This window comes from Rhinolophus sinicus, chromosome 14, assembly GCF_057876585.1.
Source record: "Rhinolophus sinicus isolate RSI-liver-muscle chromosome 14, RSI-T2T, whole genome shotgun sequence".
NCBI classification, from domain to species: Eukaryota; Metazoa; Chordata; class Mammalia; order Chiroptera; family Rhinolophidae; genus Rhinolophus; species Rhinolophus sinicus.
Window position 1 is genome coordinate 5,415,188 of NC_142514.1, and position 26,310 is coordinate 5,441,497.

Sequence of the window (26,310 nt, forward strand, 5' to 3'; positions counted from 1 at the left end):
ATCCGCTCTTGCCTGTCCCGTGACAAGGACGTCTATGAGGGCAGGCCCAGAGCTGGGACAGTGTATGGCTGAGTGGGAAAAGTCCCCCACTTACAGAATTCACTGGAGGGGGGTCTGGAAGGCGTGCTGACAGGTGTGGATGCGGTGCGGGTCTTAATCCTTCTGAACACGGCCTGTCTGCGGTGCCTGCGATGGGCCCGGGAGCTGGCGGCTTCAGGGGTTTTCTTCCAGTAGTAATAGAAGGTGATTAGTTCCCCCTGCAAGAAAGAAGGGCTAGCTGTGAGGGAAGTGCCCACAGGGGTTGGCTTTTCCAGGTCCCCATGTCAGCCACTCCTGTCTCCTGTCTGGAGCAGAAGCTGGGTTTGTAAATAGCTGTACTGGAGACCAGGACAAAGCCCCACCTGGGGCTTGAAATGGAAACACAGCTGCTGAGCTGCCTGAAATCTGGGCGAATGGGGTCTGTCGCCTCAGTCCAGTGCAGCTAACTTCTAGACATTGAGAACACCCACTCATTTAACAAGTACTTGTTGGGTGCCTACTATGTGCCAGACGCCACCACCGTTCTAAGCACAGGAGGTGCAGCAAAAACCAGTGGACAGAAGTGCTTGCCCTCTGGCTGTGTGAGCACGTGCATGTGCGCGTGGGCTCCTCACCAGCATTCCAGTGCAATCACCGGGATGTGATAAGGAACTGCCTCGTCAGACAGACGGCTCCAGAGACAGCCAAGGTACAAATGAGGTGCTGGGGAACGAGGGCCAGGTGGGAGGTCAGGAAGGACGGAGACCCCAAACCCAAGAAAACTGTCTGCAGCCTCCACCCCAACCCGAGTGCCGCACCCGGACAAGTTGGCACGAAGTCCTAAAGGCTTGACAGAGAAAGACTAAGAGGGGACACACACAGAGGTGCTGACACACACATGAAATGCCTTATGTCACAGATCAGTCTTTACGGCAAAAGGAGCTACTCTGTTCATGGCCCAGCAGAAAGAGAGGCAAGACATCTTTCCAAAAACTACAGCAAGAGGACATGAGCCCAAACACAACTTAAAAAAAAACCGGCCTTTTCATACCCCACCCCCAGAACAGCAGGCACACCATACACACAAATGGGTGAATGTCACGTTCAGCTAACGCTGGGTGACAAAAGACTAATTTCTTTTTAAAATTTTATTACTATATTTTTCAATTATAATTGACATTTACTATTATTTTATATTAGTTTCAGGTGTGTAGCATAATGGTTAGACATTTACATAATTTATGAAGTGATCTTCCGATTAGTACCCACCTGGCACCATATAGTTATTACCATATTATTGACTATATTCCCTATGCTGTACATCCCTGTGACTTTTGTAACTGCCAATTAGTACTTCTTAATCCCTTTCCCTTTGTCACCCTGCCACCCAACTCCCCGTCCATCTAGTAACTATCAGTCTGTTCTCTGTATCTATGGCTCCGGTCCATTTCTGTATTTGTTTTGTTGTGTTTATTTTGTTCTTTAGATTTCAGGCATAAGTGAGATCATATGGTATTTGTCTTTCTCAGTCTGATTTATTTCACTCAGCATTAATGCCCTCTAGGTCCATCCATGTTGTCACAAATGGTAAGGTTTCATTCTTTTTTATGGCAGAGTAATATTCCATTGTGCATATGTACCACCTCTTCTTTATCTAATCATTTATTGATGGGCATTTCGGTTGCTTTCATATGTTGGCTATTGTGAATAACGCTGCAGTAAACATAAAGGTGCATATATCTTTATGTTTGGACTTCTTTGGATAAATACCCAGAAGTGGAATTGCTGGGTTATAAGGTAGCTCTACTTTTAACTTTTTGAGGAACCTCCATACTGTTTTCCATAGCGGCTGCACCAATCTGCAATCCCACCCACAGTGCACGAGGGTTCCCTTTTTCTACATCCTCACCAACATTCATTGTTTGTTGATTTATTGATGGTGGCCATTATGACAGGTGTGAGATGATATCTCATTGTGGTTTTGATTTGCATTTCTCTGATGATTAGTGATGTTGAGCATCTTTTCATACGTCTGTTGGCCATGTGTATGTCCTCTTTGGAGAAATGTCTGTTCTGGTCCTCTGCCCATTTTTTAATTGGATTGTTTATTTTTTTTGCTTTTGAGTTGTATGAGTTCTTTATAAAGCTTTGATATTAAATCCTATAATATGTATCATTGGCAAATATCTTCTCCCATTCAGTAAGATAAAGATACCTTTTTGTTTTGTTGATGGTTTCCTTTCCTTTTTGTTTCCAAAACCTTTGGTTTGATATAGTCCCATTTGTTTATTTTTCCTTTTGCTTCCCTTGGCTGAAGAAGCATACCGTAAAAAATATTACTAAGGGTAATGTCTGAGAGTTTACTGTCTCTGTTTTCCTCTAGGAGTTTTATGGTTTCGGGTCTTGGTCTTTAATCCATTTTGAGTTTATTCTTGTACATGGAGTAAGAAGGTGCTCTGGTTTCATTTCTTTGCATGTATCTGTCCAGTTTTCCCAGTACCATTTATCGAAAACACTGTCTTTACCCTACTGTATATCCTTGCCTCCTCTGTCGTGGATTAAATGATCATATAGGCGTGGGTTTATTTCTGAGCTCTCTATCCTGTTCCATTGATATATGTGAAAAGACCGATTTCTTAAAACAAATATCCCAAGATAAAATATCCTTACCTTTTAAATAAGCACTTAAAGCAGTGAGAGAGCCTAGATAACACTGATCTTCTCGAATTCAATAAATATTGTGGAAAGTCAGTTAACTTGGCAGATGAGCGCATCCCGGGAAGTCAGCCTGGGGGAATCCGCATCCCAGCGTGGGAGCTCACTGGCCAGAGCCACACTCTGCCTCACAGAAGGCTCACTGCCTTGTGAACGGAAGAGCCAAGAAAGAGAAAAGATTTTGTGCTTCGTGACCTGAGACCTAGCTGGAAATACTAGTGTTGGGGAGACCAAAATAGATAAAGCAGCGCAGATACCACACCACAAATTCTAGCATACCCAATCAGACGCGGTTTCATTAAAAACACTCCAGAAGCCACAGCCTTGACACATGATGACAAGTTGGTAGAGAAGTGGGCAAATTTTAGGTGGGAAAATGGGTTCTGCGAAGCAGGTAAGGCATGTGTGCCAAGTCCTCACTACCCAGAGTTGGAGTCTGTGTGCATTTTCTGAGGAGCTGTCATCAGACCCTAAAAGTAGGGCTGTGATTCAAGAGGAACTTCTGACTGGCTTCCACCAGCACATAGCATGTGGTTATCTGCTTGGAGCTGTGCATGTGCTTCGGACTTTCCGAGCACCACTTAATAAAATGCTAGGGCTGCCAGTATTTAACAGGTGAAGCACGACCCCAGGCCAAGGAGGCCAGGACCCAGACACCAAGGATGAGCACAGGCCGGTCCGCACGCGCACACACACCCACCTCGGCCCCTTTCCAGTTCCCTGAGATGGTAACTGGACAAGAGGAAAAACGTAGGGACTGCCATTGAATTTCTGACTTGTTTGTCTACCATGTTATTCTACAAATGTAGGCTGTAATTGTCCCTGAAGTGACCCTAGCGTCCTGAGCCCCTAAGGCCATGATCTGAGAACCTCCTGGCTCCTGCCTTTACTTCCTACCTTCCTGACTTGGAATGTCACTTATCTATACTTGGCTGGCTGGAGGGAACAAACTCATTAACCCACTAGGGGTTAAGAGACATGTGCTGGCATGAAACTGATCTGGCTCCTGTTTTCCAGTGAGAAAACACAGAACAGAAGCCAAGGAAGGTCACTGTCACCCTCACATATTTTGTCAGAGTGGTTGGTGTGCTTCATCAGTTCAAAAGGGCAACTGGTACAGGAAATCAGAGCCCAGTCCCAAAGCTGGAAGGAAGAATGAGAAAGCCCAAGTGGCCTCTCCCATCTCCTCCTTTAGTGGAAGTTGTTTTAGGGCCAGCGGATGATAGAGGCCTGGAATAAGAGGAAATGTGAAGCTATAGGAGATGGAAGGAAACAAAAATGGGAGAGAAAATCGGGTGGGAAGGTGCTACCAGGGTCTCTGTCAAATCTCAGTCTTACTGATGGTTGTTAAAAAGCAGCCACCCTGACACTTCTGCATACGAGTAGCACTGGTCTGGAATGCAATATTGCCTCACACGGTTACCAGGGATTATTTCTGTTTCTCAGATATGAATGTTTTGAAAGAGTTTCAAATGGTTTTAAGAAATGGCATAACTTGCAGAGTAAAACATAGGAAGCCAGAAATCAGCAAGGCTCCGAGACTGGATCGACACCAGACAGAAAACAGGCTCAGGAAAAGCCCAGGTTCACAACACTAAACCTTTACATGTGAGAAAATCAGGACACAAAAAAGAAACCTAATGTTGAAATCAACACTAACTTTCTGTCACCATTCAAGTAACAGCTTTTAAACAGGAATAAGGACCGGAAGAGATTCCCTTATCTGAGTGGCAAGGATCGACAAGCCTGAAGGACCCTCCTCTGGAAGTCTAAAATTAGTTGAGGAAATGAAAGAACATAAATTTCAAAATTCAGGAAGATGGAGGAGTGACCAGAACTCTCATACCCTGGAAATATAAAATGATCAAACCACTTTGTAAAGCTGTTTGTCTAGTTCTTACAAAGCTAAACAAACATTTGCCATGTGGCCTAGCAATTATTCCACTCCTAGGTGTTTACCCCAAAGAAATAAAAATATGCTCACGCAAAGACTTTTACACAAAGGTTCACAGTAGCTCTGAATAGCCAAAAACGGGAAACAATCCAAATGCGCTTCGACAGAATGGATAAACATGTAACGGTACACCCATTCACTGGAATACTACTTGGCAGTGAAAAAGGAACAAGTTATTGATACAGGCAAAAACATGGAAGGATCAGAAAAACATGTTGAATGAAAGCAGCCAGACACAAAAGGGTACATATGGTATGATTCCATTCTAGAAAAGTCAAACCTATAATCACAAAAAGGAAATTAGTTGTTGCCTGTCGTCTAGAGACAATTGCTTATAAAAGGACTTCTGGGGTGATGAGAATATTCTATAGAATAATTGTGGTATTTACACTGATTTATACACTTGTCAAAAGTCATGGAACTGTGCACTTAAAGTAGGTACATTTTTATGGTATATATGGTATGCATACTGATCATACATCAATAAAGTTGACCACAAAAAATCCAGACCAGGTTTTATGAGCTGCCTCTCAGCCACTGTAATGTCTACGAAGGGATTAAACCCTGGAATGGAGCAAATCTAGGAGGATTAGAAATAGCATACTGGTGACTGCATGGGTGGCTAGGTCTTGAGCACAAACAAAAGAACATGTCAGGGAAAGCTTTAGTTCTACAAATAGGGAGTGAAGCAGCTCGAGCCTCAGCAGGAATGAAGTCAATTGAACTTTAATCAAACATGCAGAGTGTGTTCTGCAGAGACCCCGCGGCACATAAATTCGGGGAACAAAAGCTGCTGCAGAAATCAATAGCTTACTGAGACATTAACACAGGCAACCATTGATCAAACGGCGGCTCCGCAGAGGCAGCCTTGCAAATTAGCTTCTGCAAGCAAACACAGGGGTATAAACGTTGTCAACACGAATGGCCTCTAATGACCATTTTGTTCCCGTGCTCTCACCTCATCTCACAACAAGGCCTCACAGTCCACACCCCTCACATCATGGGGCTATAATTGCACACAGCATGCGAAACAAAACTGGTTTAGTGCCTGGGCAAAGAAGGAAAGGAGAGGGGGCGAAGTCATCTCCAATCGACAGAAGCTTTCTCATCCACTGGTCTATATTTAGCAGGTTCTCTTTCTCTTCCTCTCCTCCCTCCACACCCCGTCTCTCTCCCAACTCTCTGCCTTCTCTTTCAGTGGAGGGTCCCCTGGATTTTACTAACAGGTCATATGCTATGCACAAAGTCACTGGCAACAAGGGACTGGCTTCTGGATTTAGGTACCAGCCTCCCACCGCAGGCTCTCTATACAGCAGGGCTGCTTCTTCCCATCTAGCTGGGGTTAGAGAAGTAGGCACTGTTAGGTTTCTCAGATTTCCTATCAAAATAGGGACAAGGGGTGGGTAGTGCCATGCATGGGAGAACGAGAAGGAAGACGAAATAAGGCTCTCAGCTCAATGCAATATACGGGTGGGGTGGGGGCTGGGAGGAAAGACAATGAGACACAGAAGAGTCAGGCTGACAAAGGCTCCCGCCACCAGCGGACAGCTGGGTCGTGGGCCGCTCCTGGAATCCAGAAGCTTCCTGGGCTCGGGCCCCCTGGACTCAGTAGGGAGAAAGGCCCCTCTTCCTCAGCCATTTTACTTCTGTGCCTGCCTGTGTTATGCTGTGAGTCCAGCAAGTTCACTCAGCATCCAACGTCAGGGCAGGCTCCCTTCCTGGCCCCACTGCCTGGGCAATCTGGGCTGAAGCAACAGGGGCAGGCTGCTCAGGCCTGCCAGTTCGCGTCTTACAGGTGGCTTTTCAGGTATAAACCCATTTCAGGTAAGATCTGCTCGTATGGCCTGGGCCCAGTTCTGCCTTACTTTGGGAAAACAACAGGCTGTAGACTTGTTCCAGGGGCACCCCACAGCATGTGTGTGTGTACAAGCCGACATAGGGGGAAGAGGCTGGAGGTGGGAGCTGACAGCCCTGCTGCAGGAGACAACCTGATCGGGTCTCTTTCCTGTCTTACAAGCAGATCGATTTACCTGTAGGCATTTGGTAAGCTAAAAAACTGCCCACAAACATAACTGCTATTTAATTTCCCTCAGGCATTGCAATGCTAAGGGAGGAGAACCTGTAACCTGTCCTGCCCAATTAAAAGGTAATTTCTTTTTTTAAAGTTGAGATATGCTACATGTCTTCTCTCTAAGGGACCTCGGGGAAATGAAAGCGCAGAACAGATCGCTGAAGAGGAAAGGCACTGTGAGCATTTCAGGTGTCAAAGCCTCCTTCTCAGCAAGCACGTCTGTCCCCAGGACTGAGCACAGCAGCTGGCTCCCCACCCCCAGGTTCTCTCATGCCTGAGCCCAACACTAACTCCTCAGACAGGAGCCCTCTGGGGGGCTGATGTGCAGGCAAGAAGAGGCAGGCAATTATTCTGGTCCCGTATCAGAAGGCTACACCCAAGACTGAGTCCGAAATTTTGTGATTATAACCTATTACTGCCACAACCACCCAAAGAAGTGTGGACAGTGAGGCGGGGGTGTATGGGGGAAGATGAGGTCCAGGGACCCCACCACTCAGAATCCAGGGTGCCTGCAGGCTGCCATCTACCAGGTCTTTTTGTTACAAGCCAAGGAAGGCCTCGTCTTTCAGCAACAACCTTGGACACATGCCCCTTTCTGATCAGTGTACACGGCAATGCTCCTTCATCTTCCATTCTCACAACATGGTTTGTGACCAGCAGGAAAAAAGAATGACGACCACTGGTTTCCCAGTTATGCTAAGGAAGGCCCTGGAAAACCAATGTCGTCCTCCTTGCATACGGAAGAATGGGAAGGGGATGCAGGAAAGAAGTACTCTAATCAGGGTCCCCGCCTGTAGGGTGTGCCCAGGTGCCAGCCTCAGGAGATACCCAGCAGAGACTGCCCACAATGCCTCCTGTGCTGGTGAGGGAAAGCTGCAGTTAATTTCTTCTCCACCACTAGTTTCAAAAGGCATCCTTTGTGGGCCAAGCACCAGCTACTAAAACGGGGGCAGAGGAGGTGGGGGCCAGGGAGACAGCCTGGAAGCTGCTCGTGGACGGCGGCCTCAGAATCTACACATCCTTGTGGAGCCCACCTACCGCTGTCAGCTGAGTGCACTGCAGTGTGATGGGACAGGACCCCCAGGTGGCAGGGCTGACAAATGCGCAACTCTGCACGGGTTAGAAAGCGAGCATTTGGAAGAAATTCTCGTATTTCTTTAAGACACACATTAACTGTTCCGACGCTAAGTAAACATTTTAAGATGAGTATGTAGAGAAAGCTCAGCGAGATCTCAATATAATGCCGTCCGTCTACAAGCTGATGTACAATCAGGTAGAATCAAGGCGTTCTGCTAAAACTTTCATTTTGAAGACTGTCCTTTAGTCCTTTAGTCACCATCTGGCTCCTCCTTTGGTGGTCCAGGTAAAGAGGGTGAAGAAACCCACCCTGTACGTTTGAGGTAGAACAGAGGTGAAAAAAAAAGAAATTTGAGGTTTTTTCCCAAGGAGAAGTTCCAGAAAGCAATGAAACAAGGCCCCAAACCCGGGCGGGGCAGGATGGAGGAGGAAAGATGGTGCAGAGCTGCTTCTCAGACTTGGTTCCCCAACCCAGGCCCTGAGGAAATGAGACTGCCTGGGAGCCGGTACCAGGACCCCTGCACGGGACGTGTCCCCTGGGAAGACCTGCTCTAACTGGAGTGCTGTGACCCTGCGGCCGAGCTTGCTCCTCTGACATCCATGGCCACCCTGCCTGGAAATTACAGCTGAGTTGTTTCTTGGCAAAAACTACTAATCCAAGGGTAGTGAAGTAGTCAGTAAAATTTCCTGGCACAGACTCGTATGCACGCCATTCTTTCCTGTCAGTCCCCGAGCACTGAAGGGCTGATGTGACAACTGCTCAGCACGAGGGCGGTGAGGAGCCAGGCACTGGACAGTGCCCTCAGCCATGTCGGGAGCAGCCACCTTTACTCCTCTTTTTCCAACAGGCAACGGTCGTCTTCCGGCCATGACTATGGTAATTAAAGCAGGGCTCTCCCGGGCTCCTCCTTCTGTGAACCAGGCGAGTCCCCCCCCAGTCCCTAAAGGAACCCCACCACTGTCAGCAGCTCTGCTGCTGCTCATTACCGCCCCCTCTGGTCTCAGACTGCATGTGCTGGGGGACGACCTGAGAAGGCCCGGGCCACAGTCGTGGCCTCCCATGTGCACGAGGCCAAAAAGGCACCCAACACGCCACACAGACAGAGCCCCGCGGGCTAGACAGGCTGCTTCTGGGGAAGGCAATCCCTCTACCCACCTGCTGCTCCACTCCCGGGGAAAGGCAAAGGGAAGGGAAGAAACGGAAGACTCTGGAAGCACGTGGCATCTCCTGGGTTTCACTTGTAATGACGAGGCCGTAGTAAGACACTCAGAGAGCTGTTCCTGAACCAGGCACTTCCCCTACCCACCCACCGCTTTTCGTTTTGTTTTTTTTACAATTAGTACCACCACACATTTGTACATGGTGAAGGAACTGGAGCAGACTTAGTGTGTGCATTTTTGTAAACCAAACGGTAATGAGATTTCCTAAGCTCCAGTTGCTGACCTCAGCCACCTGCAAATCCTGCCTCTGGCCCCACAGCTCCACTGGGAGGTCCCGACTAGAGGCCGTGGGCTGGCCTGTCCCCTCCTACATGGAAACTAAGTCACTCTTCCCAAAGCCCCGCTCTGATGACCTGACGACCGTGGCAGCACTTGCCTCTCCAAATTACCGAAGGCTCTTCAAGTCCAACAGAACAAAGGAGGCCCAGCTGCTTCGCCTCCGTCCCTGTGTCCCCAGGACCTTCCCACGCATCGTCACCCCCACGGCCTCCGGCGCACGGCCCTCAGTGCTCTTCTTCTGCCTGCAGGATGCAGCCCCAGGAGCTCCCTGCTACTCCATTCCGCCTCCCACTCAGGCCATCACGGTGTCATCCTCTCCTTGAAGCCTTCCTTTGCCCCTCTCCCCAACCACTGGGGTCACCATGACGACGCTGTCACTCCTCCACCTTTCCACTCCTGCCTCTCTCTCCTGGACATCCAGGCTCTGCCTTGGAATGTCGTCACGAATGAGCGGGTCTGACGCCCCCAAGTCTGTGACCGCTCCATCTGTGAGTACTACAGAGGTCCAGGGCGACTTCTTGAATATATTGAGTCTTCAGTAAATATCTGACAAAAGGAGTATTTCCTGACAATAAAAATCGCCTGAAATTAACTCTAAAGGATACAATTTTTGAGAAATGGATACGAAATTGCCAACTTTTTATTTTGCCAAGTAAGGTCATTAAAAAATAAACTGCCTCCTGATCTCACCCTTATTTCATAAAAGAAATGTCATTTTCTCTAAAAAAGTAGAAGAGATAGACAATCTTTTGTCTATAAGAAGAGTTCCTTAGCTTGATATTTAGTGTTATGAAAAATGGCTTACATAGTTCTTATTTTTCATTTCCCTTGGGCCCGTGAAAACTTAAGACACGTGCCCTTGCCAGAGTCGGGGGGCAGCTGCTCTGAGGTGGCCACCTTGGGCTGGCAGGAGGGTGGGCTCAGAAATCCAATGCTGCCACTTCCTCACTTGGCAGCTTTATTTACAAACCCGCAGGCCACATTTTACTGGGCCATGAAATCTACAATGATGATAACTAAGCACTATAAATATGAACTTTCCATACCTTCATCCATTTAATCTTCATAGGTCCCTAACAGATAAATATCTTCATTATCTCTGCTTTGCAAGGAAGGAGAAAACCAAGGCTTACGGAAACAAGTCAAACGGTCAAGCTCATCCAGTTTCCAGTGACTGCCCTGGGGGTCTGATTCCAGAGTCTTACGATCTTAACTACTCGATCTTAACTACTTGTTTATGAACTAAAGGGAAACAGCCACCTGTGGTTTTGTAAGCCAGAGGCTCAAATTTGGGTTATCTTTTATCTATGGAATTCAGTGCAACAGTAACTTCAACCTCTGACCTGGACCCTAATAGCTGCATCCCTGACCCCAATGGACAGCCAGCCCTCCCATCCCGGGGTAGGGGTGTGGGGCCACCCCACGGCACCCATGAATTACAGAACCTGAAGCAGCTTTAGGGCACCAAGATCAGAAACACAATTGGTGGGCACAAGTGCACAGACAGCATTATGCACAGCCTGGAGAAACAGTTTCTAGCCTGCACCAAGAGCAAACCCCACGGACTATCGGAAGGACCTTGGGAGCCCCCTCACAATCACGAGCACCCCTCACGACCTGCTCACCAGGCTTCAGGCCAGCCAGAGGCTTATGCTCTGGGAGAAGCCCTCTGGCTACTCTTGGCTACATGTCAGAGATGCGCCAAGCAAGCGGCCTTCACAGAGCAGTGACTCTTCCTTCCCTGAGGAAGGCTGAAAGTTCAGATCGGAGTCCCTCAAGAACAGACTTTTGCACACGCTACAAAGCATCTTTCCAAATTACCTTCAGCTAGAAGCATCTAAAGCAGTGATTTCCAACTGCGCTCAAAACCATGGATATGGCTCCAGGCCACTGGGCTGCGTATCTGAACGCTACAGACTGGCTGCCACCTCTCCAAGCAGCTCCATTAAAAACTGATCTATCAATCACGCAACAGATAGAAGGTTTTTCCATTTAACCAACAGTAATAATAATAAATTGACCTTCACGTAACACAAAACCCACACGTAGCACCACTTGGAGGACTATATTTTTGGTTTGACTCAGCTGCTTGTTTAAATAAAGACTTGTCAACATTTTAAATACAATAATTCCAACACCAGGGATCTTATTTTTCTGTCTGTGTAGGGCCTCCCAAACCCCAAGAATTTATTCGCTAAAATCAGTTTTCTTTCCCACAAGCTGAATACTTCATTATTTCCTGAACTCATTTTATTGGAGTTCAGCAACAGGGCAAGTGGGATTTCACCGCCATTGGTTCTATCACCACATCACCCTTCTTAATGTTTTCTAGTTCCTGTAATGAAACCACAATTCCACCAGCAAGGGGGGAGGGGGAAGAGGGCGGGAGGGGAAAAGCCAGCCATAAAACTGTTAAAACCGCCATTCTCCATCTCGTAAACATTTTTCTATTTATCGGCCTTTCATTATACGTGCAATCTTATTATCCCCGCGCAGTATCAAAGTGACAGCCGTCAGGGCACCCTATAAAATACACATTGGCAATGTAATATTTAATGACGGGAACAGGACAAAAGATGAAGGACGGCAGCGGGTGGCAGGGTGCAGGATCTTTTCAGAGGATCATCAGTGATACCTGTGCATTTCCCGAGGTGATAACTGAATGACAGGGGCTGGAGGGAAATCCATTTTTGAGCTCAGAAAAATGTTTTTGTATTGGGAGCATGTAACGACTGCCAAGAAATGAGAGCAGCTACTCTAGCAACATTGCTTCTTCTATTTTATGGTTTTTACAACACATAGCAAATTATCAAATACCATCCATTTCTGTAAATTAAATTTTAAAATAAAGGACAGAGTCTCTCATTACAAATAAAAGATGGAAAAGGGCATTTAACTTTGTGATTGTATCACATTTGTTTAATAAAAGGAGAAGCAAAGAGTACTCTTCAAAGCACAAAAACACACAGAACCACAAGACTCCTGCGTACATATGAAACGTGTCATCTCTTTCACCTGAGCTTTGGATTTAACCGAAGACAAAGATCTGAGAAAAATCAGACGAGCTCGCAAACCAAGTCTGTACTATGTGCTGTTGTCTTACACACGTGGCCAGCAGCTGGCTTTGAGCACAAAAGAACTCCGGGGAGGTCGGGGAGCGGACAGCAGCTATACAGGTTGTTATGAGCTGAGTTGTGTCCCCTCTCCTTCGCCCCCCAAACTCATGTTGAAGCCCTAGCCCTCAGTACCTCAGAATATGACCGTCTTTGGAGACAGGGTCTTTAAAGAGGTAACAGTTACAGTGAGGACGTTAGGGTGGGCCTCCACCCAGTACGACCTGTGTCCTCATAGGAGGCGATGTGGACACAGATGGGTAGAGGGAAGACCACATGGGGACCCAGTGAGAAGCCGAGGAGAGAGGCCTCAGAAGGAACCAGCCCTGCTGACATCTTGACTTCTAGCCTCCAGAACTGTGAGAAGCTCCGTTTCCACTGTTTAAGCGCCCAGTCTGTCGTACTTTGTCAGGGTGGTCCCAGCAACCTGACACACGAGCCTAAGGACAGGGCTTCATGTCAGCTTCTAGGGAAGGACGTGCAGGCAAGGTGACCGCCACTAGACCACAAACTCCTCCACTGTGAGAAGAGCTATTGAGCTGATTGCCAGCAGGCGAGGACCGGTTTGTGTAAAGGAAAAGAACAGGTGCCAGAGGGGAGCAGCAGTGTGGGGAAATGGTAAGAGCAGGCCACTTACAGCTCTGACCACCCTGTGGGCACTTAGGCCCTGCCAGTGAGGGCCAAACCTCCCAGCTGATTCTAGCAGCTCTAGATGGCAGATTTCCACACAGGTGTCCTCACGACTGCTTCATGAGGACCCAGAAGTAGACCAGGAGAAGCCTGGAACAGCTCACAGATGCCTCGGATGGAAGAGTTAGTGCATGGGACAGACATGGGGGAAGGAAGAGGGACGTCAGATGGGCAGACAGCTGCCAGCGGACACCAGGAAGAAGTCCCTGAGCCCCAGAGGGAAGTGCCAGGCATTCCCCCTGAGGCTGCGATCACAGAGGCAGAAGGCCACGCAGCCTACCTTCAGGGACGGGCAAACGTGCGTGCGAGGCGCTCTGACCACAGCAGACCCCTTGGTGGGCATGGGGTCTCCAGGGGATGGTTCTGGGTTACTCACATGACCATGCACACCAGAGTTCAGCGAACACACGTGACACGACCCACCATGGCTCTGGGTTGTAGTTTATGGCAACCATGTGCGGAGCCCCTCATCGCAGTTTGTAATCCGGGCTCAGGAGGCTCGCTGCTCCTGGTTCCCACCTGGGTCTCCCCACGGGTTCCTGCCAGAGGTTGGCTGGCTCCCCCCAGGAGGCCCAGGAGTGCGTGGTTGGCACTCCAACCCCACATGCACTGGAACAGGTGTGGAGTGTGTAGGGCAGGGCGTCCTGTTAACTTGGCTGCGCAGGGAAGCTGCTCCCCAGCCAGCATCCGCACCCCAAAGGGAACTTGGGAAGATCCTGCTGCCACGGTGGGGCTGATTACCCAGCAGAGCCGGGAGCGAGTGGTAGGGAAGAGTCCAGGGCTGACCGGGACCGTTCCCCCCAGTGCAGGACGGCACAAACTGACAATTAGCAAGCCTAACAGTCCCATCAAATTCCTTGCAACTCTTGTTCTGGAGACCAGCCACCAATGTCACCCATTCTAGCCACTCCCCAGCCCTGGACTGGCCTGGCCCGGGAGGGGGCAGGAAGGTGCACGGCACCCCCCCTCCCCCTCAGTGCTATGTTGAGGGGGATCTGAGACATGAAGGTTCTTGGCCTGCTCTGGGGAAGTAATTTTTCCTCCACACCCCATGTGTTAAAAGTCATTCTTGGGGATTAACCATCTCTAACAAAAAGTCACACAAAAGAAGGGGACACTGACAGATGAGCTCTGCATTCTTATTATTCAAATCTGAGATCCCAGAAACAACTCTAAAAAGTCAACAAACTTTCCATTAATTTAAGAGCTTTAAAGGCGTAATAGTTTCCAGTTGCAGAAAGCCTGTTGTTGGCCTGTGTCCAGTTCTCCTTCCCTTCCTGCTGGCCCAGGCCCTCGGCGCAGGCTCCTGGCAGCCTTTCTCTGCTGCCGTAGCCCACTCCCCAGCCCCATCTGCTGTATCCCAGCCATCTTGCAGGGCACGCAGGCATACACGCCATCTCACACACCGTCTTTCCTGACCCACAGGGAGCAAGTTTCCTACGAGCCTCCTTCCATGAATACCAACTCTCTTGCTCAGTTGTGACCCTTTCATGGCTCAGACGCCACTGAATCTGGTAGGACAGTAAGATACAATGGTTCTAGTTACACCGTCCTCTCAGGGTCAGTGAGAACACACATCCCACACTCAAAGTCGGGAGAAGAGAGCACACACCAGCTTTCTGGGCTCAGATACTAGGAGGCTCTGCTTTTAGGCTGGCTGTTCTGCTTGCTTCTAAAGGAAACCAAACCGAAACAACACAGGACAGCCTGCTGGGCCGGGCCGTGAAGCACCCGGGTGACACATCAGTGCCCATGGCAGTACCTATGCTCCCACCGGCTTGGCGGCAGTGATCCCAGGTTCACCTCTGTGCCCACAAGTATCCCGGGTCAGCAGAAGCAGGCAGCACTCTTGTTGGTCAAGTAGGCGCACGCTACTGAGGAGGAAAAGGGAGGGAAACAGCGAACTCAGTGTCCAGCCTTTCTCAGGTGGCATTCCTCACGTGAACCACAGAACTCAGGAAACGAAGTGACTCTTTTCTCAATTTCTTAAGGATGGAACTCAACTTGTACCACTCTAGGTGGACAAGAAATACATTACTACATTACATATAATGGGTGCTTCACACAGGAGGCTTAACTCTCTCTCAGAACTTAGAACGAGCAAGGCAGCCATTGGCTGTGCAACCTTAGATAGATTACCTAACCCTGCTGGGCCTTCTTCATTTTTAAAGTGAGGACAAATAATACACCCCACTCATTGAACAGTGATACTATGAAGAGCTAGCTGCACATAAAACACTTGGTATGGTGCTTGGGGTATTATAAAAGATACATAAAGGTGGCATTTATTATTATTTGATGTACGACACTGGAACAACCCAAAAGATCACAGTGGTGGTGGCTGGCAGCCATGCTTATTATTCTCTCGCCTGACTGGAAAGTAACTACATCACTGTCACAAATAAAACACGAAGTCCTAAGTAAGAGAAAGCAAACAGACGCTATTTCTAGAAACAGCAAAAGCATTACATATTTTAAAAATTCTGACTATAGAGCAGAATTGAGCTGAACTGCGTGAAAAGAATACAATTACACTTAAGAAATGAGGGTCTGAACAGTTCAAACGCTCACGCTGGCCCCGGACATGCACTGGTGGTGTTTCTAGGCTGGCGACACCTGGCCCTGGGAGCCACAGGCACACTCAGGCTCTGGGAAGGCAGACGCCTCGGCAGTGTGGCCAAACCCGACTCAGCCCGGGTCAGCACCTCCTGCTACCTGACCGCTTCTCACTCGTGCCCGCAGCCCATATTCCGCACGAATGGAGACACTACAACAAGCTGGGCTCTACCTCTGGAATCCAGTATGAGACACGTAAGGCTTCACCTGCCCGCTGCCCTGTTCCTGTGCTGAGTGCCTTCCGGTCCTCCATTACTGCGGTGTGGCCGTGGGAAGGCTATTTACCGCTCTGAGGTATTTCCCTACCTGTAAACAAGGGATGGTTCCCTCCTTTACAGGCTGTGGTTAAGATTTAAGTGCCCAAGAGAGGCCTGGCACATATGCTCAATAAATAACAGCTATTATTTTTATCCTGTTTCCATTTGGAAAAAAGTATTAGTTCAATAATTAAAAAAATTTTTAAAAATTTTTTTTCGAATAATCTCTTCACTGGCTTCCCCCGAACTTCAGGGACCTTCTACAGTGGAACCACAAGGGGACATTAGGTGCAGTGAGGGACACTGCCATACTGGGCAAGTTCACAGTGAGAAGGGCCGCACAGGTCAGAGGTCAGCATTCTCCCTGAGGACCCCACGCGGACACACCAGAACAACACATACCTACCTAATGGCCTCACTGAGGCAACCGAAAGTCTTGTCTCTGCCCAGCCCAGGCTTGTCCTTAGATAATCAGCAAGATAATGAGAACACACAGTATCATTAAACTTTGCAGGAGGAATGAGAAAAAACCCCGAGAATGTCCTGCTAATCTAATCTGTAGCAGGCTCCTCTGGGGTTTGGCAGCTGCGCCTACACAACAGGGCAGTAGGAGCCCTGATAGAAAGACTGGAAAGGTCCAGCTCGGGGGACTCACAACATCCCATCATTTAACTTCATGACACCACAGCTCCACTCTTAACAGTGTCAAAGACTATGTCGTTAGGTTAAAAATTATGCCTAATTATAAGGAACTCTATCACTGAACTTTAAAAATATTCTCTTCTGATGGTGTCTGTGGAACGTACCCCAGACTGAACACTGCTGGCGAGGATCAGCCGCTCTTTAAGCAGAAAGTCTGAGTCTCCAGGAGTTGAAGCTAGAAGGAGTCTGTTTCCATGCTGAGCTGGGATGCAAACACTGTCGTACGGCTCAGTGTATGGCCCCCAAAGCCTCCCTGGGCCCAGTGCCTTGGGGGTGGGGCCCCACACTCTGTCCCACAGTGTGGCTCCCCCTCTGCTGCTCTGTGCAGTGTCCTCAGGGAAAATGTGAGCTGGGCCGTTTGTGAGGTTCAGTCTACCCCCGAGGTACACGTCCTCTTCCCACTGTGCCACTTTCCCCCCTCAGGACACAATGTCAGTTCTAGAATGCTTTCCCACTACAGGATTGTGCTAATGTGTCCAGAAATGTCATGTGCTGTCTGCCCTGGGTGCACTGGGGTACTACAGCACCCACATCCTAACACAGGGTTAATAGGAGTAGGATCTTCTCCTGGGGACTCAAGCAATCATTTCAACACTGACTCACATGGGGCAGCAAACAGAAAGGCCAGTGTTAGCCGCTTCAGGCAACAGCAGAGATAGGAGCTTATAAACTAACCCAGATAAGAGGGAAATGGGCCTGATGAGTATCACGGAAAAATTCTTTTTTTTTTTCAACTGATAATTTTTATTAGAAATATGCACCATGATCATTATATTGCTAAGCTTTGCTTTGAAAGTCATGAAAAAGAATTTTTTAAAAAAATATAATTTTATTAGGGAAAAATTCTTGTCACGTGTGATCAGCATCAGAAAGGCTCTGATATCACAAGCAGATGCTCTGGAGGCATTTCCTTTGCTCTCTCTAGCACAGTTCTGTACAATTTTACTCAATCGTTACAGAAAGGCTATTAATAAAGAAGGCAGGCTACTAATAAAGAAGACACATTTTTTAGTCCAGTGACTGAAATTCTGAGCAGTCCTAGCTCACCTTTGTCTCACTCCTGACGTGATTCATGTTGGGTGACAGAGGTTCACAAATGACATTGATATGCCAATCAGGGCCTATTTCTCAACGGATGAAATGGCCACAGTCACTTCTACAACAATCTCAAGGAGAGCCCAAAGCAGTCTCCGACAAGTCCATTTCCGCCAGCCATGGAAATTTTGGGTCGCCCATCTTCCATTCCCAGAATTCCTAGCAAGACTAAGTCAACGGTGGCCTTGGGCCTGTGCTGCTCTTTAGAAGAAACACGGGGCAAACGTAGCTCCTGCGTTGCTCTACTTGTATTTTAGAATTTAACAGGTTCGTTGTCTAAACAATCAATCAAAATCGATTCCATACATGAATAGCTGAATGCATAACACCACGACCCGCCGCCACAGTAAAATGTTCAGTTGACTGTTAACGTCAAAGGGCCTGCTTGGTTTTTGCCCAGATTGAGGCCCAGGTGTGAAGCCGTGGGTCAAGCACAGCCCCTGCGAAGTCACAAAAGATTCAAGGAAGACCTAGTACAATTCATGAATATTGAATGGTAGTAGGGCAGCTACCCTGGAATTTTAAATCCTGCTTTATGTTAATTTACACAGTCAATACAGGAATGTTATGGGTGCCAAAAGGACCCTTAAGAATATCAGATGATGTTGTACTTCCTAGCTCCTGGGGGCAAAATAAAATAACACAAAACAACACAATGCAAAACAAGGCTTGGTCAGCTACTTACTTGGTGAGCTTCTACCCCCAAAAAATCCCAGTTCAGAGGAGTGAGAAGCAATGCAAAGTAGCTGCAGTTTCCAAGCTTCCTGGCAGGTAAGGAAAGGAATTTGCAAGAATTAAATGTGTGCTTCTGTCCCAACTGGTCAAAATACCAGCATATTCAAGAAAATTTGTGATACTTTAGTTAACTAATCTCTCCTTAAAAATTATTCTTTAGAATCAGGAAGACAAAAAATAAATAAATAAAATAAAATATTACTATTGCATCCTGTAAAAAATCTAAAGGAGAAAATCGAGCCACAGAGACGTCGCAGGAACCTCTCTCATTCCAAGACAAGATCTCCTTCCCACTTCTGGCCACTAAGAATAACAAGATCATTCATGAGGTCCTATTAGCTCATGAGCACTCACTGTCCCCCGAAAGACATTAAAGCCACACCAGCAAGGCTTCCCACTCCCCAGGACTAGACTCTGAAATGCAGCCATGGCAGAATATCCCTAACAGCCCGAATTTCCTTCCTGGAGGCAGCACATTGAGCAATGGCCCCAAATTCTTCAGGCTGGCTGGAGTTTCAAGCAAAGTTTATTTACCTCCAAGACATAACAGAGGAGACGAAGGTTTTGAAACCTATTCCATAGTTTATCAAGGGACGGCTGCAACTTGGGAAGCTGGAAAGAGTGTGGAGAAATAGCTCATGATGTGACTGAGAGGGACTGTCCACGTAGGAAAGGGAGGGGTACGGAAAGTCCAATACTCAAATGGATCTAGAGACGCCATTCAATAATCCCAACCAGTTAGTTTGCGGAGGAAGACAAACTGACTCTAAAAACTTGAAAGAAGAGCAACGGGCCAGTAACAAAGATATTCTGGAAAAAGAAGAACAAGGTGGGGACTTGCCACGCTAAATATCAACAATCAATTCTAAAGCTAGACCATAAGCTGTGGGTACCAGGGTAGACAAACCAATGGAACAGAGTCCCAAACAGATTCTCAAAAGATGGTACTGGGACACCTGGTTACATATAAAACAAAAACAAAAATGGCCCCCTACCTCTCACAATAACCAATTTGAGGGTATTAAAGACTTTAATATTAAAAACAAAATTATAAAACTTTTAAGACAATAAATAGCGGAGGCTGCCTTTACAACCAGGCAGTTGTAGAAAGACGTCTTAAAACAATACAAACTCAAATCATAAAGACTGATAAATTTAACTACATTAAAATTAAGAAATTACTAGTTCTACCAGAAAGAGCAAGAAGATAAGCCACAAACTGGAAGTAGATATTTGCAACATACATTGTTTAAAACAAGGAGTATCCAGAACTTACACATAAAAAAAAAGACAATTCAACTGAAAAATAAACAAGAGATTTACATAGGTCCTTCATTGAAAGGAAAACAAATAGCCAACAACGCATTATAAGATGCCCCATATCAGTAGTAATCAGGGAAATACAAATTAAAACTGGTTTGAGATAGTTCAAAATCACAATACTGGCAAACATTTTAACGCCTATCAACTGTTGGCAAGGACGTGAGATTATTGTAACTTTTATGCAGCTGGAAAAAACCTGGCTTTATTTAGTAAACCAGAAGCTATGCGTACCTGCAACCCAGAAATTATGTTCCTAGTTATGCCCTAAACAATTCCTTCGGCACACACATCAGGGGACAGGTACAAGAACATTTGCAGAACTGTCTGCAACAGCAACACACTGGACTAAGCTGAAAGGCCCATCCACAGCAGAAAGGAGAAGTCCACCGTGTTGTAGCCACACCGCGCTGTGAAACAGTGTAGCGCTCACATGACCTGGTTTCCTCTCAGGATGAAGGTGAATGAGAACAGCCGGCTGCACAAGCATCTTCCTCCTCCATGATTCCACTTACACAAAGTTCAGAAACATGCAAAACTACACAATACATCCTGTCAGGATACAAATACTTGAGGCAAGACCCTGAAGCAAAGGAAGGGGGTTGTAACAGAATATTCCAGAGAGTGATTATCTCTGAGGGGAGAAGACGAGGAGTTGGATGGGGGCGAGAACGCTCCGTGCAATCGTAAACTTCGTCGTAGTACATGGGAATTCGCCATGTCCTCATTTCCATACCAAACGCACGTTTATAAAGGTTCTTTCATCACGCCACATATTTACTCAAACAAGAAAAAACCCAGAAGATTGTCAAACATTCCAATTCTGCCACTTAAAAAAGGTTTCTTATCTCTCCAGAGAATCTGGACGACGTATGCGAGTACTTCCTGGTCATTAGCAGGGTAGGGGGCTTCCTCTGGCCCTGCTCCACTGTGGTCCTGCTAAGGCTCTCCCCAGCGCCACGTGCTGCCCCCCGGCGGGTGCTGTCTGAGCCCCCATGGCACATCCACTGTGGGGCTGCTTACACTCTGGTCTCCTGCATCTACCCATGTGCGAGCTCTTCACATCCAAACGTGGGCCTCAGGTCTGACCTTCCCCTTTCTCACTGGCCCCCGTGTTGGGCTCACTGTTCTCCTGAGTGTTGTAGTATTGTAAGGAAAGTGCGGCGCTTCTACAATTGACTCGTTAGAAACTATGGGTGCGCTGAGAAGGGTAACATGAAGCTCCTCCCCTAGGCTAGTCTTCAAAATTATTCAAATCAGCTTAAAAGAAGCAGAGCTGTGCTTCTCAATAAGGCCCAAAAGGACTACTCTACAGATGGCAACAGTTTCCAAATTAACCTACAGGACAGGGCAGCTCAAGGTGGACGAACAGTAGGTCTGTGAACTCCAGCCGACCCACCGCTTGTGTAAAACCAGGTATGGAGAGACGAGGTACTAACGCCCTCGTGCCCAGCCCTCCTGGCTGTGCCACGCCACCGTCCTGCTCTTTAGTCACAGCCATCCCGTTCATTTAGTTCAAGATGCCTTTTGCTGTGCGGCTCAGTGGACGTACCCACTTCAGTGAAGCCCAGTGGGGGCAGCCACGCATGCCAGAGCCACGGGTGCGCCCCGCTTCTCAACTTCCACTCTCAACCTGCTACAGCCCACCTTCCATACTGCACCTTAAGACTAAATAAAAAGAAACGACTGATATTACTTCCCTGGCTTATCGTGCTACTTAGCATAAGAACATAACGAGGTGTTCCAGAGCACGGGTCCTGAAGCCAGACTGCCCGAGAGCAAATCTTGGCTCTGCGACTATAAACCTGGGCAAGTTACACAACCTCGTGTCCACTGGGTCAGTGAATGCGTGCACTAAAGTGTGTAGGACAGCGCTCGGCAGGTGCGAGGCCCTGAGGACACGCGATCACAAGTGCTGGAGCCTGCCAGGGCACCGCCATCCGACCCTTCCCCCGTCCCTTCACCTCGTCACTCCCCATTCTCCTTCTCGCCCAATACACCCCTGCGAGACTTTTAGTTCCACCCGAGTCCCAAGCTGGTGCTAGTCCGGGGCCTCTCTGCACAGGCTGATGCCCGTCCTGGGCGCTCATCTGATTCCCTCCCTGAAATCTTGTTTGAATGGGGCATCTTCAGGCACATCTTTACTGAAGCTACATCAGTTATGTGTCCAGTACTATGTAGGTATTAGGGCCTCAGATAATGTCATTTCATTCAACGTCATTTTGTTCATGAGAAGAAGGGGGGAAAAAAATCAATGCCCGGCTGGGACCACTACGTGTGGGGTTGGCACATTCTCCCCGTGCCTGTGTGGGTTTCACCCATGTACTGTTTCCTCTCACATCTCAAAGCTGTGCACGAGAGGTGACCTGCCGTGTCTACACTGTCCCAGTCTGATTGTGGGCGTGGGTGTGAGTGGCCCTGGGATGGAATGGTGCCCTGTCCTGGGTTGGCTCCCACCTTACACCGAGCTGCCAGGATAGGCTCTGGTCACCCTAAACTGGAATAAGCACGTTGGAAAAGAATCTTGTTTCTATTCATGTTTCTAAAATGTATGTACAGCTCACATCTATTTGAATGTTTAATATTAGAAGTGTTTTGGGTCTTTATGTAGAAGTTTGGTGATGTTTTTGTGATCATAAGTTTTCCCTAGGAATTCGCCTGTTTATCTCAATTAGCCTGTGGTAAAATTGGTTTCATTATATGTCCTTTCCTTTTGCTTCAAGTCCGCTTCAAGTCGCGGTTTCCAAGAGCCTTTGGACAGTGTGGTAAGTGAGGACGTCCTGTACACACTTAAGGGACTGTTCACTTAATCTGTCGTCTTTGTGGATTTAAACTGCAGGAACAGGGACCACATCTTTAACTGCGTGCTGTACTTCCAGCACCTAACAGCGTTTAGCCTTCTGTCCATTGTCAATAAATATCTGCAAAACGAATGAGTGTAAGAGCATCCGACATCAACTTTTAAAAGAAATATCCTAAAAAAATCATTTACATGCTCACGAGGTTACAAGTTAAGCATACTGCCTCCGTCTTTTGGGATAAAAAAATCTCACAGGGGGCACTGTAAGAAACAGAAACCAACAAAATATCATACAATTGAAAAAAATCAAACAGTCCAACCTAACCAAATCCTCTCTTTATGTTTTCAGTCTGATATTTTTATCTAACCTGGATACTGAATATATGTAACAAGCTTAGGAAGGAACCTTTTTTGTCTCCCCTGGGTCTCACTCTTCATTTTCAGCTTCCTAAAACTTCAGCAAAGATGAAACATTTATGAAACATTTGCTCTCCCCTGTCACCACTGAACACCTGCTTTGAACAGAGTCCACGTCACCGCCATTTGTCCCTTGAGCAGCTTTACTTGTGATCCCAAAGTCTCCATGATTCCCACGAGCGGTGGAGCCCACCTGCAGGGGCTGTGGAGACCCCCAGGCGTTTGGCCAGTACCTGCTCGGCCAGTACCTGCTCGGCCAGTACACAGTGAGTAAACATCTGTTGCAAGGCTGTGGGGAAAATACTTCTATCAATTGGGCCCATCTTGACTGGAAAATGACAAACCCTGGAGGGATGTTTGTGATGAAAATCTCAGCCATTTGTGAAGCGGCACTCTGACCAACCCCAAGTGCCATGCACAGAAGGATGTGGCTGCAGAGAACACAAGCTGCCATCTCAGGGATCATTTTCAAGGGTTTCCATTTCATAGAAAGTAATGTAGGAATTCTGAACTATGGAGAACATGGTCGAAAGTATAGTTTGCTACTCCCCAGTGAAGATGTGCACTAAAAACAATGAAGTTTTATCACCCTCGTTCCTAAGGAGGAACAGGCAGACGCTCAGACAGGACTTCCACAGGGCTAGGCCCTAGGTGACGTCAGCAGACACTCAGCCTACCCGAGGATGGTTTTTTGCCGGATATTATCCATCACTTTGCATCACTTTATCTTACTTGTCCAGACATTTCTGTGAATTGTTTAGTTTTAAGCCTTTTCCTTAAGTTCACTAATTGTTCTGGAAGGATTCAAATGTAACAGTTCTTATCTCCATCCCCAATAAGGGAAATAAATACCAAAGAAGATGTAGAGTCCTACTGGATGAGGCCTGAGCCACAGCACCTGTGTCTTCTGGGCTCTTCCAATCGGAGCCATAGCATGACAGTAAGCACTGGCCTGGGGGACCGCTTTCTCTTGCAGAGTCAGTCTAAAAACCTGCTAAATTGCTCTGCATAAATACCGCCCCCTCTTCATGTCCCATTTAATTCTACTTAGAAAATGGGGTTGATTTCTGGCTCTAACACGCAGAGATGCTTCAATAATAATACTGAATGTTCTATATTATTGGAATATTGCCCCCCCATCACTGTGATACATCCAGAATAGGGCAACTGAATAAACCAGGGACATTTTAATCAACAGAAGTTTAATGGCATCAAATTAGTTATGAATTTACTAGTATCCTGGAAAAAATGAAAACTATATAAACTGGAGCTTAAACTCTCTCAAGAAAAGACATTAGAATGTAAGAATATCTTTTTCCACTCCCTTCATTTTCTCTGTTTATAATCCGGAGGGCCATTAGAAACTGGAGCTAACAGGAGCTCAAGGCCCAGCCTTCTCCCCTGAACACTGCCCACCACCCATGTCCACCTGGTCACTTAACACACCTGGTCACTCAGAATTCTCTGCAGCACCATCCAAGGAAATCCCTTGGCTTCTCTATTAAGGCCGCTGAGAGCCTGAAGACAGCCAGATGGACGGATGGTCAGTGACACTTCAAGAAGACCAAATCAACTGCATTTCTTAACATTCTAAATTCCAAATCTCAATTTCTAATTCAAGCACTCTAACTACACAGGCAGGACAGAGCCAGAATCCAACATAACTTCACACAATTCATCTTGGGCACACAACACTGTTTTACAGAGCTTTCTTTCCCCATTATTATCTGAGGGGTGCAATGGCTATCTTACAAATAAGCCTCCAGTCCCCCAAAAAACAAGTGAGTCAAACATACTATATACAATTCCAAATCACGCAATTTTGAGTAACATTTTTGCTTTTCAGTTTCTCAAAATATTTTAGGTTTGACAACTACATACAAGGAAGATCATTTTGAACATCGAGTACTCAATCCTCGTAACTGTCCTAGGATTAGGTCATATTATTTCCATTTTATAGATGAAAAAACTAAAATAGAGAGCAATCAAATAATTGCCAAGGACAGGGAGTGGAAGAGAATTCACATACATTTTCTTTTGCCAGCAATTTTATGTAAGAAGGAGGAAGAGGTTACCGCAGAGATAACAAACTCATCAGTCATGGAATCTCACTCCAGGAAGAGAAAGAAATGTTTACTGCTACTCAGTGCCTCGAGGTGGAATGAGCAAGTAAAAGGTGATGACAAATCACAGGCCTGAATCCCAACTCCTAGCTGTATTGCCTAATTGCTTCAGAAGTCTGCCACGAATATGAAGTAAGATAAAATATGTGGAACTGCTCTGCTAACCATAAAACCTATCACAAGTGTAGTTATGGTATTCCCCCGTAGTTACCATACAGAGTTACATTTGTTTTCCTTAGTAGATTCTGAACATTTTAAGGGTAAAAGAAAACACCCTACTTATTTTTATATCATCAGCATCTACCTACAGTCTTCCAGACAGGAGCTCAAATGGCTGCTGAGTGACTGGCTGAATGAATAAATAAATGTAAATAAGATAAAAAAAAGAAGAAAACACACTTTAAGGGCCAGTCAAAAAGCATTCAATGTAGGAAGTTTAATTTAGTAATAAACCTTCAGATAAGGTGTCCAGTATTTCCCTTATTAAGCTATTGCATTTTACCCCTCTCCTCCCTCCAAAATAAATTAAGTACTAGGAAACTAAAAATCAACGTAATAATACCAAAGAATGAGCAAGTTCCTCTTTGGCCTTGTCTGCATTACCAGTTTCGGGGGAAAAACGAACCTTATTTCCTGCTCTGCTCTGCAGGCATCTGAGGACACTTGAGGCTGGAAGATGAAGGAAGGAGGAGGTGTGTTTGATTTAGGAGAAGAGAGTATCTGCTCAGGACTTTGAACAAGGGGCTTTGAGGAAACAGTGTCGAACTTGTCAGGATATTTTTGCAAATAGGTTAATTTCCCAAATTCTTTTGTGGTGATGTAAGACATCTGTGTTTCTAAACAGGGAGAGAAAAAACCCAACAACCTTCAGATGAATGCTTGTAATGAGGGTGCAGCAGGCAAGAATGGGGACTCAAGTGGGTCAGCTGATGAGATATTTGGACAGAATTAGACAGCGGGAGCCTAGAGAAAATGGGGACACAGATTGGAGAAGGAATGCCCCAAGTATCATCACTTTAGTATTTATTATTCTGCTCCGGCAAGGCACCGAGACAACTGTCCCTGTCGATGCTTAAAGGGATGCCCTTCCATTAACTACTCAGCAGA

The 26,310-nt window shown here is 46.9% G+C and overlaps 1 protein-coding gene across 8 annotated transcripts in view; it reads right to left on the reverse strand.

The window, feature by feature from the left end:
* The window catches only part of RERE (arginine-glutamic acid dipeptide repeats), a 389,341-nt gene that overhangs the window by 12,589 nt on the left and 350,442 nt on the right, over positions 1–26,310 (reverse strand). For all 8 annotated transcript variants that reach the window (XM_019746719.3, XM_088790100.1, XM_019746721.3 and 5 more), the window contains one exon: positions 95–257. In XM_019746719.3, the coding sequence (XP_019602278.2) occupies positions 95–257 (163 nt within the window). The remainder of the gene's footprint in view (positions 1–94; positions 258–26,310) is intronic.